At 37.8% G+C, this 16,132-nt stretch overlaps 1 protein-coding gene across 2 annotated transcripts in view; it reads right to left on the bottom strand.

Annotated features, from left to right (window-relative positions):
* The window catches only part of dph1 (diphthamide biosynthesis 1), an 84,922-nt gene that overhangs the window by 16,692 nt on the left and 52,098 nt on the right, over positions 1–16,132 (bottom strand). For both annotated transcript variants that reach the window (XR_535121.2, XM_008424945.2), the window contains exons 6-9: positions 12,886–13,007; positions 8,794–8,862; positions 7,425–7,581; positions 1,869–1,969 (exon numbers count right to left, since the gene is read on the bottom strand). Coding sequence is in view for 1 of the 2 variants with exons in the window: in XM_008424945.2 (XP_008423167.1) it covers positions 1,869–1,969; positions 7,425–7,581; positions 8,794–8,862; positions 12,886–13,007 (449 nt within the window). In the remaining variant the exon portion in view is untranslated. The remainder of the gene's footprint in view (positions 1–1,868; positions 1,970–7,424; positions 7,582–8,793; positions 8,863–12,885; positions 13,008–16,132) is intronic.

Genomic DNA, 16,132 nt, shown 5'->3' with positions numbered 1-16,132 from the left:
GGCAAATGTGGGAAGGAATTTGAAATAAAGCAAACATTTGAGAGGGACGGGTTCATTCCTTTCTCTTCATAATTGACAAATAGAAGCTTTGTAAGGAGGTAATAGCCAGAATTATGGATTTTCTGAATTGAAATTGAAGTAAATTTAAATATAATCACATTTTAGAAAAACAATAGATGTTGCCCTAAGCATATCTGCAATATGCTACATATTTGTAAAAGGATCACCTGAACTAGGAGGTCAATCTTATCACAATATTTTCAATGCTATTACAATAACAATATAATGATAAGAGTGACAATAAAAACTATTTATTACAACTCTTTTAGGTAACCGTATGGCTGTGTGTCACAGCAATTGTAGCGCAACAAACATCAATACTGCTCTTGAAAACCATTTATTTTTGTAATACGCTTTTTTATCACACTGGTCACATAAAGAAGTGTGATTTGTATCACTAAACTGGGGACTGTGACCATTATTCCACATTTATGGGTATTCAATGATGCTTTCATTAAACAAACAGTGGACCAAACAGTAAAACTATCAACCCCGACAATTCGAACATCATTACTTGGAATTTATCACGACAACAATAAATCCAAAATTCTTAACACGATAAATTATAAACAATACAATAAATGCTCACCTTTAATTCATTTATTTTTTTTAAATTAGTGAAATTAGTTCCGACAAGCATTTGTTTAATATACAATTTTGCTGTTTTAATGTATAAAAATATGTTTTCAGATAATAAACAGCAAGTTCCAGTATTTAAAAAAAACAATGTACACCCTTTGGGATATTGATTGAAGGGACCCGCATGCTTTCCCTGCAAGCCATTACGGCATGGCTGACATTATTGCTATTGTATTTATAATCTTTTTAGCTCAGATACAGGAAAGTGTTCAGTGTTGGGGATCTGCAATTTAAACTCCAGCTTAATGGCTCTCAATTAAATGGCTGTTTGTCAATTGTCAACTCAAAAGGATTTTAATAAAGGACTCGAAGACTGGACGGCAAACAAGACATTTCACACAAATTATCTGAAGCTTATGTTGTCAGGGAGAATAATGTCCTTTAGTCTGGACCTTGCAGGCATTTTTTCTACACACACACACACAAAAAAATTATTTCAACTTTGAAATAATAGGAAATTGTGGGATTCTTGCTTTAAAAAAAACCCCACAACAAAATAAACAGTATGAGCAGCTTTCAACTCTGCCCAGTAACAATAATAAAGTGACTGCTTCTTCACCGCACAAGGAAAAAAAAAAAAAAGGAAAAAAGAACTTAACCTTGCACAATCATGCTTTTATACAATGTGGCTCAAAGGCAGCAGGGGCTTCTGGAAAATATATCAAAATCACTTCACATGCAGCAGCCTCGCCTTCAAACCAGCAACAGTCGAAGTCTAAATGATGCGCTTGATTTGTTTTCTGCATTCACGCAGCGAAAACTGAGGATAAAATATTGGCTTCTGGAGGGCATATTCCCCTTTTTGTTTTATCTACCAATGAGCAGCTCCGGCTCAATAGTCCTACTCAGAAACGGAGTACTGTACTGTACGCTCCACTGACGGGTTCATTAATCAGCTCAAGTATGTTTCAGATTTGGGCCTACTTTACAGAAACGTATCTCTCAAACTTGTTTAGGTAACCATATGAACGCAGAAAAAACGTTATAACTGAAGCATATCAGGTGTTGGTGTGCAGGTTGCTTGATGTTGCTTGATTTGTAAATTTCATTAAATCGTTAAATTTAATGAACAAGAGATCAGAAACGTCTAGTAGTTATGTCAAAGGAAGATAAATGTTAAATATATAAATTATATGCTTAAGTGATTATCTGAAAATAATAATACTTACGCATCTACGTCTGGAATCAGATCCAGCTTGCTGGGGAAGACCTCAGAGAGCAGCACTCGAGTGAAGGACTTGCCCAGAGATTCAAGCTTCGTCTCCAGGTGCTACGGAAAAACAAAAAAAGGATTTTAGCAAAATAAAAATAAAAAATTCCAATTTATAAGCTTTTTCTTTGTTTCAGGGCATCGGGGGTCAATTGGAATAGGGTGAGGTGAATCATTAAGCCCTACCAGAGGGAAACCCTCATGTAAAATCTTCAGAAAATTGAGTTAAATGATGCAATTTGGGGCCACTTTGAGGAAGTTTTTGTGCGTTAACCTTTAGAGCCACTCGGTTAGATGTTTAACCATTATGCTGGTGGAATAAGCAATAGGCTTTTAACAACAAAGTGACATTTTAATAGCGTAACAAATATTGTCAGTTTCTATCCAGTCATCCCACTGCCATGCTCAAAACACACACACACACACGCACGCACGCACGCACGCACGCACGCACGCACGCACGCACACACACACACACACACACACACACGTCGTAGGTTAGTGAGCCTTTCTTGATTTGACCAATCAACTTGAAGCTTACGGATACTGCCTGACCTAACTTTGAGGTAAATTAACTTGCAATTTATGGTTACTTTACTTTGTAGGAACAATACTGTTTTGTTTTTGTTTTCCTTTTCACACAGAAGTCCCAAGACGGAACCTTTGTATCCAAGTATTTCCGGTAGACCCATAAATCTGACGCACAAGCATCCACAAACAACAACGATAAATGACAAAGCTGCTTCTCTCAGCCCACTGTGGGTTCACTTTTTTTCAGACAACAATTTGACTGGACGCTGGAAAAGATTATTGTTGTGTCCAAGATGTGCTAAAAGGAGTTAGCCTATCAGTGAAACTATTAAAGTCTAAAAAAAAGCATCTTGATGCTAAACATGTACCGGTAGCACAGACGTATTCAGGGCTAATGTCAGCGGCGTCCACAGCCCACATTTCTAAAGACGTTACATGACTGATAAGGAGTTACTGAAACACTTGAAAGCTGAATGGGTATAATGGCACTTCGCACCAATCTGATGGTTGAATAACCAAAGTAACAGAGTAATAACAAATGTCTTTGTTATTGGGCTCATTTGTCTATGCGTCAATAATTTAGAAGCAAAAATGTTTATTAAAATGGAAATGTTTATTTTGTCAATACATGGCTTTCAATTAAAACGCGATTAATTTCAACTAGTTAATTAAAGACACTGCAATTAATTCAATTAATTTTTTAAAGTCACATTCCACCTCTAGCTAGGCTCTACAATAGGATCCACAAAGTTCATAAAAAACTTCTCAGCTGGACTCACCGCTGTACAGTTTTTTCTTCTTCAAACGCGAGGTAACTGTATGACTGTGACCGTGTTATAACATAAAAGTCATGTTTCCATTCAGCTGTAGTAGAGGTACAGATTGTACATATATTGTTCAAATGTAGATTTATGCTCAAGTTGAAGTCACCTAAATTAGTTGAGATGATCTAAATGTATTCCAGGCAGCTTTACTATTTCTTTGTCCCTGAGGTATACTGATGTGCAGTCTGAGCAATCCAATTATGGATATATCTTTACTTACTGGTTGGAATGTTACTGGCAGTAAACTGCAACTTTACGCCGGGGCTCACAATGAAGTTGAACAAACTCTTTATACTCTTTCCCTTCTAACTGCTTAAGGTTGCCTGTGCCTGTCAGAGAGACAGTAAATCCTGCCCCTAAGTAGGATTTTGGCTGACACCTTATGTTGAGAGCGGTGATAAATATGGCTGTTGCTTCACAGTTCTATAACCTCTGCGTTACCTCTCCTACACCTTTAATCCACTCTTTACATTTCTCTTCTCGACTGTGAAACCTCACAGTAAAAAGTGATGCATTACAAGAGCAGTGCATCTACTTCACTGACGTCGCTTTTTTAGCTCCCTGCTGGCTTGTCCACAGGTTTGGCTTTAATAATCTCTGAAAGAAGACGGTTTAATTGAGATTTCAGATTTCACATTTGCATCTATTGGCTTGATCGTGTCTGCAAACTAGTGAATGCACAATAAGAATGGGGAAAATACAACCATTCCTTTCTGTAAAATTTCCCAGGTACGCTCAAGTTCTACATGAATTTCTGCCACTAATGTGTCTTTTAAAGTTTTCTTTTAGAAATCTCTGGTCAAAATGCCACAGAGAAGCAGTGAACCATTAACTCCTGCAATCACTTCACACTCATCCCTTCAGTTTGAGCCTGAGAACTGACATCAAAAGAAAAGATGTCGTTTTGAGGTTACCGATTTTATGTTTTATTCCTCTCACCGAGTGTACCTGAACAATGTCCATCCAACAGACTGAGCTGTTTTCAAAGTCCTTCATTCACCAACAACCACAAAAAAATTTGAATTACTGTCAAGGCAGAGTGACACTCAAAGTATTTTATTGTCGAACCACCACCTCTACAGCCATTTGGTGGACAGAAGGCATCATTTTTGGTAATTGTTGCAATTGGAACCTGTTGGCAGAGGTCCTCAGCGGACATTATTGGTTTAAAAWTTGAATTTAGACCAGAAACTGAAAATGTAAATTCCACTGCTCTACAAGACCACCCAGAAGATTAAAGAACTGGTCATCAAGCAAAATACATCTCAAGTCACCATTAAGGACACACTTTAGCAAAGCACTTACACATACATGTTACCTTATTAGCTATGAGAAGCATGTAGCATAATCTGAATTGTTAGCAGTTGTTATTCATTTAGATAGAAATGCAGAATCAGTCTGGAAATTAGACAAATCATCTGGTGACTGGAATCAAACATTTTACAGCTTCTTCTAAACTGATGTGTGTCTGGTTAGGCAGAAACTTACTAAAGTCATCTTTTTCCAATCAGTGAACAGACAAATATGTTGCTAGATGGTTTCCGGCAACAGAAACACCGTTCAGCATGGAAACTATTATAGAAGGACAGACATTTGAAGGAAGATGAATATATTTCGTATCGTATATCTAATATTTAGTATCATATATGCTCATACTATATTTAGTATGAGGAGTTTAAAATTAAAGTCATAAGCAGCACAAAGATTAAGTTTTTTTAAAAGAAAAATGTGTTTTGTACAACATGTTGAATCATGTCTAAAAAGTCAGGTACATTTGAGAACACCAGAAGGTGGAGTCGAACTATGACGCAAACTAAAAAAAGAAAACTCTGGTCCATGTACAAACCTGGATCTCTGTTCGGTTGAAGTGGGTCCTGGTGTGGTTCAAATATATATCTGAAAGCCAAGTGGACCAGTGTTCACTTCAAAGCAGGAAGTGGTCTATAACGCAGGGCACGCTTGGTAAAGTGAGTCTAGCCCGGGGGAGAGAGGATGTTCCCACTAAATACTGAATATGCCCTACTTGGGTTGTCTTGGCCCTTTTATCGCAACCTGTGGGGTTTTCCTTGACTTGGAACGAGAATACAACCTGTTGAATGTGACAGGTAGCAAATCAAAAAGCGCGGTGATGTAAGAACAAAGGGGAATCCCAAACAGCTGACATATCGCGCAACTGAGAGTCCGGTAGATATCGGAGATGATATGTGGAAATGTTTATTATTAAATCTAATAATAAACATTATTATGTTTATTCAGTTAAAAATGTTAACTATGAAAAAACATATTCACCTCCAAATCATAGTGCAGCAAATAGAGCGGCTGCTCTCGTCGTCTTTTATCCACCGCCTTTTCTTTTTGTTACGTCTTTTATCTCTTAAAATGAGCCCACAAACTATCACTATTGCTTCTACATCGTCATCCGTGTTTGGTTATTCTAAATTCCCGCTTTGTTGGGGGTTTTACTGAATTATCCTCTGGAATTGGGATGTTCGTGACTGGAATCAGTTCGTGTTGCTCCTGCCTCGATCAAACCTGTTGGACTTTATCAGCTCTGTGGTCACAGAGGTTTGGAGAATCGGCTGACAATTCTTAAATCTTTCCGTCTAAACCAGACTTAAGACTCACAAGCTCTACTCATCTCCTCTCGACCACTTACTAATTTTGCTGCTTGTGGGCTCAATGTTGGCGCGCAAGTAACCAGACTTTCAATGATTCACTTCCTGCTAAAGAGCCCCTTGGTGGTTGAAGAAAAATCCACATATAAACGGCTTATAGTCCAGAAAATACGGTACATGAAAAAAAATCTGAATGCTCTCTGATATTKTTCAGGGGGCCAGACCAAATGTGGAGGTGGGCCGTAGTTTGGGGACCCCTGCTCTAGAGAGTAGCGGACCCAGATAAGACTGGGTTCATTTTGGGCTATAGAGGGGAGTTATATGACATCCCATATATATATATATATATATATATATATATATAACCTTTCCAACAGGATGCATATATCAATAAATTAAACTGTTCTTATGAGTTTAGAAACTCCACTTCCCTGCTGAGTCTGCCTTTAGAAATGTGGGCAGTTGGCTGAGTTGTTATGAGAGCAGGAGGCAACCAGACGGAGGGAGAGAAAAAAAATTTCCACAAATGCTCTTTAAGTGAGATAAAGGTAAAAAGCAATGCTGATAGCCACCCTCCCTGGGAGGATTATGAGACATTTCAATGACTGCGCTCTTATCAGAGTTAGTCCTGTTCTTTTACTTGTGAGGTTATCTGACACCACACTTCTTAATCTGAGCTACTGGAAAGCTTTAAGAGTTTTTTAAAAATTATTATTATTATTAAAATCTGCCTTCTTAAATCCTCTCTCCTCTCCTCTACGAAAGAAAATGATCTGTCTGGTTTCCTGTTGACATTTTTACATAAATGCTGGCTTAATATTTCAAATGTGGATTTAAGTAAACCTGAAGTACAAGCTTCAGAGTGGTGCATTAGCTTTGAGAAAGATAGGTGATCTGGTAAGAAATCTTTTACATCTAGCATTCAAGTTAAAGTCAACTTATACTGTGACACAGGAGGTTTAGTGGTAGATTTTAAACTGCATATTTTCCATAAATATTTTAAATGTCTAGTTAGTCTGATTGATCATTTCCTTCTTTCTAAAATCTACAGTGGCCCTGAAGTGCAAACTACTTCAATAATTCACTAAACACATGTACAAAATCAAACAGAATTAGTAATTGTCTTGATTTGTAGTTGTCCTTAATGTTGTGTTTTTTTGATTAGTAGTTGTTTTTAGTTGATGTCATTGTGGTTTCATGATTTGTAGTTGTGCTTAGTTAATGTCATGTTTTTGAATATGTTATTGTGATTTTTAAATTTGTAGTTGTGTTTAGTGAATTATTGAACTTCAGGGCCACCATAAAAAATCCGCTTCAACTGAAACAACCTGAGACCAAGAGTACCATCAAAAGATACGGATCTGCATCACAAAATAACAAGTAGCCACACAGAATGCTGCCTGTCCAAATAGCATTACATGCCACAGAAGCACCTGCCTAAAGAAAACAACAACAACAAAAAAAACATACTTTGCAAAGTATTACCAGGGATTGCACAAGAGGCCTCGGGACAAGCAGACTGCTGAAACGAGGATGCAAACTCACCTGCAGGACTTTGGGACTGCCCTGTCGGCCCAGTGTGCCCAAGATCAGACCCCATCTCTGGGCCAGCCGAGCCTGGTCGATGGCCTGCAGCCTGCTGACGCGCATGGCCTTGTGATCATAGTACTCCCTGGAGAACACCTTGCTGTAGGGGTCATATCTACAAACAGGCAGAGACAGAGAATCGCTATGGCACACAGATGTTTTAGGAGGTGTGCGTAGGCATAAACATGGGAAGTTTTATCACTCCCATTACCAGCTGTTGTTCGGGTATCTATCTCGAGGACGGAAATGCGCAAAAAGACGGGAAGTTTAATCATGAAAAGCCATCAAGTATGACAGGAGCTGCAGTATCTTAGGGAAATGGGGGTATTTCAGAGCTTTTAATCTCTTTTTCTCTGCTACACTTGAGATTAGAATCTTGTTTATGAGGGGGAGACCTGTGATCTTACCTGCAGTGTATGGATGTATAACAACTGAGTTTGGCTTTAAACTCAAACAAGTTTGCTTGAAGTGTATTATTTAGAGCAACATTATTTAGCACTTTTTTCAAGGCATATCAATATTAATGATTTGCTGACTTAGAAGGTATTGGAAAACAGAACAAGTCTTTTCTTTGATTCAAACATCTAAATTCTTCAGATTATAGCTTTTTTTTGTTTGTTTTTACAAATGAAAATCTAAAGACTTATCTTACCCGTCTGTTTTCAGCACCCTTTAATCGAATACAACTAAACTGCCAGTAGCTTTAATTCTCCTAATTAGTAAAAGGAGACCATCTGTGTTTAATTCAATCTCTGTATAAATACAGCTGTTCTGTTCTGGCTCAGAGGTTTGGTAGAGAAAAATGGCAGAGACAGCAGGGAAAAAATAATGGGAAAAATTTTTTAAAGCAGCTACAAAACAATACCCCCAGCTTTGGAGCTATGATCAATCCCTCATCTGAAATGATGGCACGGAAAAGGAAAGCCGTTTTTAAAGATAATAAAAAGAAAGACTAGTTAGCACAGCCACCGTTGACAGAAACACCGTTCAGCATGGAAACTGTTATAGAAGTTTCTATAACAGTTTCCATGGGATAAACAGTTTTCCCTTAATGGTAAGTTAGCAACTGCAGCAAATTGGCAATCTGCAGTGTGTACGCGAGAATGATTGACAGTGCTTGAAACAGGAAATCAGACCCTCCTCCTGGCTCTGATTGGTTGCGTCTGAGAGCGAACGGCAGCAGGACCACAGAGAGGAAGCGGATGTTTTTCACAGGTTACCTATCTTGTATATTACACTGTGTTTTTTATAAAAGTTACATACTGACATTCCAGGAAAGAAAACATTACATACGTAAACATTTCTCTAACGTGTTCTTTCATATTACCTGTAGGCAGGAATGTCTGGGTTTGCGATCATGATCGACTCCAAGTGAAATCTTCCATCTCCAAGATAACTAAAGAAAAATAAATTGAATTGTGAGCACAGGATTTGGAAAAAAAAAAAGATAAAACTAAATTGTCTGTCTTCACCTGCCCTTTCTCAATATGAATGTGCCATAGATATACAACCTTTTTTAAGAAACACAAATCGGCTAACATAAATGCATATTGGAGCTGCTTGGATGTGGAGTGTGTTCAGGTCTGTACCTGTTCTTACTTGAGACATGCAAATAATCACACTAATTGCTTTCTTTGTTGAGAAGCTTGAAACGAGGATGTAGGCCGTTTGCCATGCAGGCAATTTTGAAACTCGACGAGTCTAGACTATGTGTCAGAGAGCACATATGTGAAAACGTGCACTTGTTTCCCCACGCGTCCCAGTAAAATAATATGCAACGACGGAACAGAATGAAATCTGGTACAGCCTCCTCTGCGTAGCTTTCATTGCTCGGAAACGTCCGAGCCCCTCGTATAATTACATCCGCGACAACAAACTTGCAAGCACTTCAGTCCCGTTGTCCGATTCCGGCTGCGCTCTCTGAGCCTCAGCCTTATCATCATGTTCACATCCACATATTGTTCTTTTTTAGAACCGAGCAAAAGCGCCTTTCAGACGATAGAAACGCTCCACTGATCTTTTCCTAAAGCTCTTTTGAATACAATTTCTGGCTGCAAAGAGTTGTTTTTCTTCTTTTTTTTTCTGTTCAGTGCTTCAATGACTTGTATGTGCATTTACATTTTGTGCATGCAGCATTTCTGTCACACTTGCTCAGTTCTAATTAAAGTAAAAATAAACCGAAGCAGAGTTTTAATTAATGCCATTTCAAAAGGTTATGATATTCGACACTGTAAAAGATATGTCACAGCTAAAGAAACTGAACTCTGATGCTGTTGTTACAGACAGCGGCTTATCTGTACTGACATTAAATTGATAATAATTTATTAAAGTCATAAAGGAAACCTAATTATTAAAGGAAACTATTACTCTGTAATTAAGCTTTCAGTGATGCCACAACATCACAACAGAACACTTTTATTTCTCCATTTGGTGATGCATGCGAGAGAGAGAGAGAGAGAGAGAGAGAGAGAGAGAAAGAGAGAGAGAGCATTGAAGATCATGTTTATGGAGCCTCATCATAATATCAACATGTTTTTTATTAGTTTAAAGCGTGCATGTTATCAGTTTTACAAGTTTTCTTTTTTATGTTTATTCACGACTGTATCTCACCCCAGTTATATTCTTTTCCATGTACGAAATCAATATATAGTAGAAATGTAAAATAACAAATGCACACTTTATATAAGGGAGCCATGGTTCATCAAGTCTTAAAGCTAGTGTTTTGTTCATGAGGATTTAATTGCACTACAGTGATGCAGCAGCCAAGATATTGTAGAAAACTAGTTACATTTATTTGAGTCATTTTTTGAAAATAAATGTACTGTTAGGACTCCAGTAGTTTTACTGTGCTGTACATTTGACTTCTGCTTGAGTAACAATATTTTCAAGTATAACTACTCTCAATACTCAGATAGCATCTAAAACCAAACATTTCTCCTTCATTTGTGTCCTCAACTCTCAAAGTTGAGAGAACAGTAGCCTGGCTACTGTCTTCTGAAGAAACTCTGCTCGATTCTCATCTCCCTTCAGTTTTCCACCTGGGATTTTTACCCATTTAGGTGAATTCCTCTGACAGGGTTTCAATCAGGCTAATCAGCAAACAGAAGAAACAGTTTTGAACGATGTTGATTTTCTGTGCTGCTTTAGAATTATACTCTAGCTATTGTTGTAGTTTTGTCAACATTTTATTGTTGGCAAAGAGGTTGTGGCCGTGAGCGCGCACAACTTCCGGTCAGCTTCATCGAACACATTACAAACATTGTGGCCAAACATTAGCAACTGGGTGAAATCAGATCCAACGGCTTAAAATGTCAGAGTCCACCCCTCCAACAAGCAATTGCTTCTCAGTAGCCAAAGGTCCAGACCCTCTGGATGAAGTAAAAAGCGTAGAACATGGGTTTGGTTTTTACCAGGCTGTACCGAATACGACTGTCTCATTATTGTTGAAGAAGAGCTGGAGGAGGAACCCCACTTGTGCCTACTGCCACCAAACTCACCCACAGGTTCTGCATAGCTGCTCTTTGCAGATGAATCCGTCACATTCTGTTTGATGTTGTCTAGAATGCACCATGAATCTGAATATTGTTCTTAAAAGGATATTTTTCTTTCACCAATATGATTGGTTCTCTGTCTACAGCCAGAGCCAGTAGCTGCGTTTCCATTACAAATGTGCACAAAAGATTTTCAATATTCTGCTAATGTCGAAAAAACCCAATTTCACAATTTCCATTAGATAAGAAACACCACTAAAACCACAAGTTTGTTTATGTGATAAGTCATTAAGAAAAATGTTACGCCATCACTCTCCAACTTCCTGTTTTCTTCTTCTCAATGGCTTGGGCCAGAGGCAACAACCAATTGTTGATCATGTGATGTGAACAAGTGATTTCCATTGCAGTTTTACTTGGCTTTCAACTCCAACGGGATCTAGTTTTAAATTGTATGTTTGTTTGTTTTTAAACTGCAAGAGTTGTTTTTTTAATTGTTATGTTGTGTTTTAATGTACTTTGTATCGTATCAGCTGTGGTTGTTTTAAAGTGCTTTATAAATAAAGTTGGTATGGTATGGTATAGCAGTTTTGCGAGAAAAAAACATCGATACAGTCAAGAAAACCACCTCATTCTGGCGCCAAAACGTTTATCAAAAAACTACAACTTTTTCAAAATTGCTGTGTTTCCATTAAGTGGATTTATTTTCAAAATGTCATATTGCGCAATTATATGGTCAACAGAAATGCAGCTAGTGACAGGACTACAGAAGATGTCATTATGGAAGCAAAGTTACCGTCCATGTAAGGACGGTAGTTACTTCCTGTTTCAGTCGACGTGACTAAAAAGACTTTTATGCTTGAAAAGGTTTGTCTGCTTTGAAGACCAATGAGAAAACCAAGTAGGATTTAAATGTTTATGATTTAAACTATAATACTGTTTGTATAAATATTAGCGAGCTTCTCAAAATGTGATAGATGGACAACATATGTTAAATAAGTATGTAATGCACACAGTACCTCTTGCATTGCTTTTGTCTCCACTTGTGCACATAGCGAAGCTTTTCCATGTGTTTTCACGCACTGGAAGGTTTGAATCACATAGTCTAACACCAAATGACTAAAGCTAAATGTGTGCAGATAAGACAGAGGAGGAATTTTCACCTATGCATAATTAAATCAGGGAAATTACATTATCTCGCCGTGTGCAACAAAGCCCAGGATTTGTCAAACACAAACCAGCACGGCATGTTATTGACAAAATGCAGCTGCAGGCACATTGTTTTGCTGCTTTACTTCTGCAAATCTCTCTTCCTTTTCCCCCCCAAAGCTTTGAAATATCTTACCTACACACGGTGTAGGTAAGATACACACAGTTTAAGTTACTTACACACAGTTAAGTAAAGAAAACACACACACACGCACCCCCACACGCACACACACACACTAGTCTAGTCTTTTAGAAGTCATGCAACAACTGGCTGGAAGTTATATTTTTTCCACAGAAAATGAGATAACTTAAAATAGGCAATCACATGAGCTGTAACAAATGTGTAAACAAACTGAGATGTGCTGCGCAGTTTATCAATTCTCGCCATGCGCATGTCGCAGTAGGTGTCGCGCTTCGAAAAAAGCTCTTGTTTAAAAAGTTGGAAAATTTGGCATGGACGTGGCTATGTTGCGGTTTTAAGACATCCAAAGCCGTCAAGCTACATCAAATTTGCAGATTTCCACAGTGAGAAGGTATTTTTAGCCTCCCGGGGATCAGCATCTGGCTTCTCCTGGCTGCTTACAGAACACAGACAAACCTGGTTATCTCTGCCAACTACATTTTATGTGACTGGAAATATTGTCACAGTGATTATGACTTAAATCACACGAGTGGGCATGGAATCGGCGAGAGGGGAAGACAGGAGGAATGTGGTTTCTTACATTATGGCATCGACGTGGCGATCCAAGCGTGGAGAGGTGCAGCCTAGAATTTCTCCCGGTGACAGAGGCCGACACTGGGGGACAAGCACATCATACTCTGGCCTCAGGGCTGCACTCACAGCCTGCGACATGAAGGGGAGGGGAGAGAATTCTGCAGGATTAACTTTTGCAATTTTGATCACTTTTTCCCAAAGAAATATTGTTAATTTTTTTCCTTCCAGTGAAGTTAGGCACTAGATTCTGAACGATCAAAAAATTCCTGCATTTTTTTTTTTTTTTTAGATAAATCGTATTTGAATGCTACATTTCGAGTAGATTTTTAAAAGCCCCCTTTTTTTATAATCAGTGTAGAGTAATTAGTGTAATTAATGACTGATTATTATGAAGATGTCTTTATGGAAAGGTCAAGAATTTTGTTTTCTAACTGATTAATGAAGCTTAAAATAACATTCCTTTTGTTCAGAATTTAGAAGTGTAGTATTTATAAAATCTGATTATAGATCATTTGAAAGTGAAGAAAATATCAATAAAACACAAACGTTCATTACAGTCTTGGGTGATAAGATTTCAGTCTGCTCAGTTCTGAGCCGTTTCAGGGCTTCCTGTCACTTTAAATACAAATAAGTTCCTCTCCTCAACTAAACATATAAATGGCGGCAAATAGATGTACTATCATACGTCCGTACATCTTTGCAGAAAAAACAGCCTACTGCAGTAATAAAACTGTTGTATTTACCAGCAGCCATTGTACAGCGCATACAACGGTAAAACGAGCTGGAGCCCAAGCTTGTGTTGCTAGGTGATGGGCTGGACTTTGTTGGGGTTGCTAGGTGAAGGGCAGTGCCTGCTCATTCGTGACTCAACATTCAGGAGGTTTTTGAAACAGTTAATTTTCCAGACACCAAAAAACATTAACTAATTGGGAGTGGTTTTTGTTGTTGTTGTGGTTGTTGTTTCTTTAAGCGCTTGGAATGTTTTCAGAAGCAGTAGAAACCCAAATGGATGTACAAAAATCTGCAAAATGTGAATTTTGCACAATACGTCCCCTTTTAGCAGTATTTACCATTCATTTAAAAAAACATGGCTTCAATTAAGCTAAATTTACAGCTAATTGTTTTCTACCTTTTGGCTGAAAAGTGGCATAAATTAATGGAAAAGGCAGAGATGCATTATAATCTCCATTATATCTAAAATGAAATGAAATAGATTGAATCACGTCATTAGTCTTTCCTGAAAATTCATCATAGATTCATCTTTAGATCTAAAAAAATCTACTCAAGAACAAACCATATAGGCATCCATGCATAAAAACACTGCAATGATGCACGAAAGCGTAGATGGACACACAGACGCAGCGAAATGACAAAACATGCAATTTAGAATCACCCAGGAGTGTAAAGTGATATAAAAATAGTGTATTTTACATTAGCAAAAGCCCACATCAGTGGTGAAGAACTCAGAAAATGAAAGCAGCAGAGCACATTATAGAACAGCGAGGCAGCAAGCCAGAGAGAGGGATGTTAAAGCTTAATACTATAACTGCTGCCACTGCTTATGTAAAGAGCAGTCCTGAGCATGATGCTGAACTGAGAGGCTTTCCGAGGTCATTGCGCCTTTCAAAGCAAAAATAACTGTTGCCAGATTTGACAAACCCACACTTGAACTGAGCTCAGAGGAGGGTTCATGAAAACCAGGCACCAAAAAAAAAAAAAACATATATTGTGCAAGGGTTGAGATAAATGCTTGTCTGTATATTTCTGCGGCACCAAAAAAACAAAAAACAAAATAAAAATCAGAGAAGGATAAATACAGAAGTCAAAACTGTAACTCATAAGAGGATGACAAATATAAATTGTGGAAGTCACCCTGGATGTTTTCCTGATACCATGAGTGTATCATGTCTTGCAAAAGTGTTCAGATTAATTTCAGTTTACCTTACATGGATGTTATATGACAGTCCAGTAGAAAGTAGTGTAATATTGTGAACTGGAAGGAAAATAGCATAGCAACATAGTGAATAGACTGCAGTTCAATTCAACTCCCTTCATTCTTCTTTGCAAAATAACTGAAGATTCTCTTGGATTCAGGTTGTGAACTCTTGAAAAAGTTTTGATTTAAGCTCAGGATTTGTTTTGTTTTTCATCTCATTACCTAGTGGGAAGTTGTACCTCATGCCCAATCTGACACTTTTTGCTGTTGCTGGGGTTCTGATGATCTCACTTGTCAGATTAGAAATAGCTACGTCTATCTGATGGTGCTATCCTTAGCGACTGCTAGAACACTTGTTAAGGCTTGTGAATGGTGCAATTATGTCTCCATGCACTCGTAGTTGTCAAGCAGATGAATATAAATGATTTTGCAGACAAATAAATGATTTCATACAACCCAAGTTCCTCTCTATCATTGCGAATTTACACTGCATGCGTCTCCACTCTGCTGCGCTGCGTTACGCACTTCGCCGACAGAGAGCAGCTGTTCCTGCTCATCTTGATTAGAGAAGGACATTGAGGTTCAGAAACAGCCAGAAGACTTCCGAGCTAAAGTCGACTGTTTCCGCGAGTTCATTGAAGTTGAACAATGTTTCACCGAATAATATCATTAACGTGAACAAGATCCAATCACATTTGACAATTTCTGAATAAATTCAACTTGTACTCCAGTGGATCTTGTATAAACTTATGCGCTTGATAATTTGTCATCTGTTCTTTTTTAGTTGTTGACTTTAATAAAATGTAATAGAATATTTATTTTCAATATTTGAACCAAGTGAAGCCTAAATTGTGCCATTTGAGGAGTTCTGGATATTTGTCTTAAATGCAAAATGTATGTTTTGTTGTTTGTTTTTTAAGTTTTTGCTTAATTAGTGCTCTGAATATGTTGTTCTTTCAGTAAATGGCCTAATTGGTTACTAAATTTGTTGATAATTATTTCAACAATCAATTAATCAGAATTAATCAGCCTCACATACAGTATATTTCTACATGTGTAACTCAATCTATCTTCCCATCATCTCTGGCAACTTCCCTGCTTTTCATTTGCTTTTATTTTGTCTATGCAAATCATAGTTCCATGGTGCTGCCACCTCCATGTTTCGCAATGGGGATGGTGGGTTCAAGTTGATGTGCAGTCTTAGTTTTACACTACATATAAAACATTTTTTATTAAGTAAGTGACTTATGAAGGCAACGGCACTGGATTTTACTCAAGTGTATCAGAGTAAGTGGCGGATGGATACTTTTATAAAAAA

The sequence above is a fragment of the Poecilia reticulata genome, linkage group LG13 (genome assembly GCF_000633615.1).
Source record: "Poecilia reticulata strain Guanapo linkage group LG13, Guppy_female_1.0+MT, whole genome shotgun sequence".
In the NCBI taxonomy this organism is placed as follows: Eukaryota; Metazoa; Chordata; class Actinopteri; order Cyprinodontiformes; family Poeciliidae; genus Poecilia; species Poecilia reticulata.
This window is presented reverse-complemented; position numbering and strand designations above follow the sequence as displayed.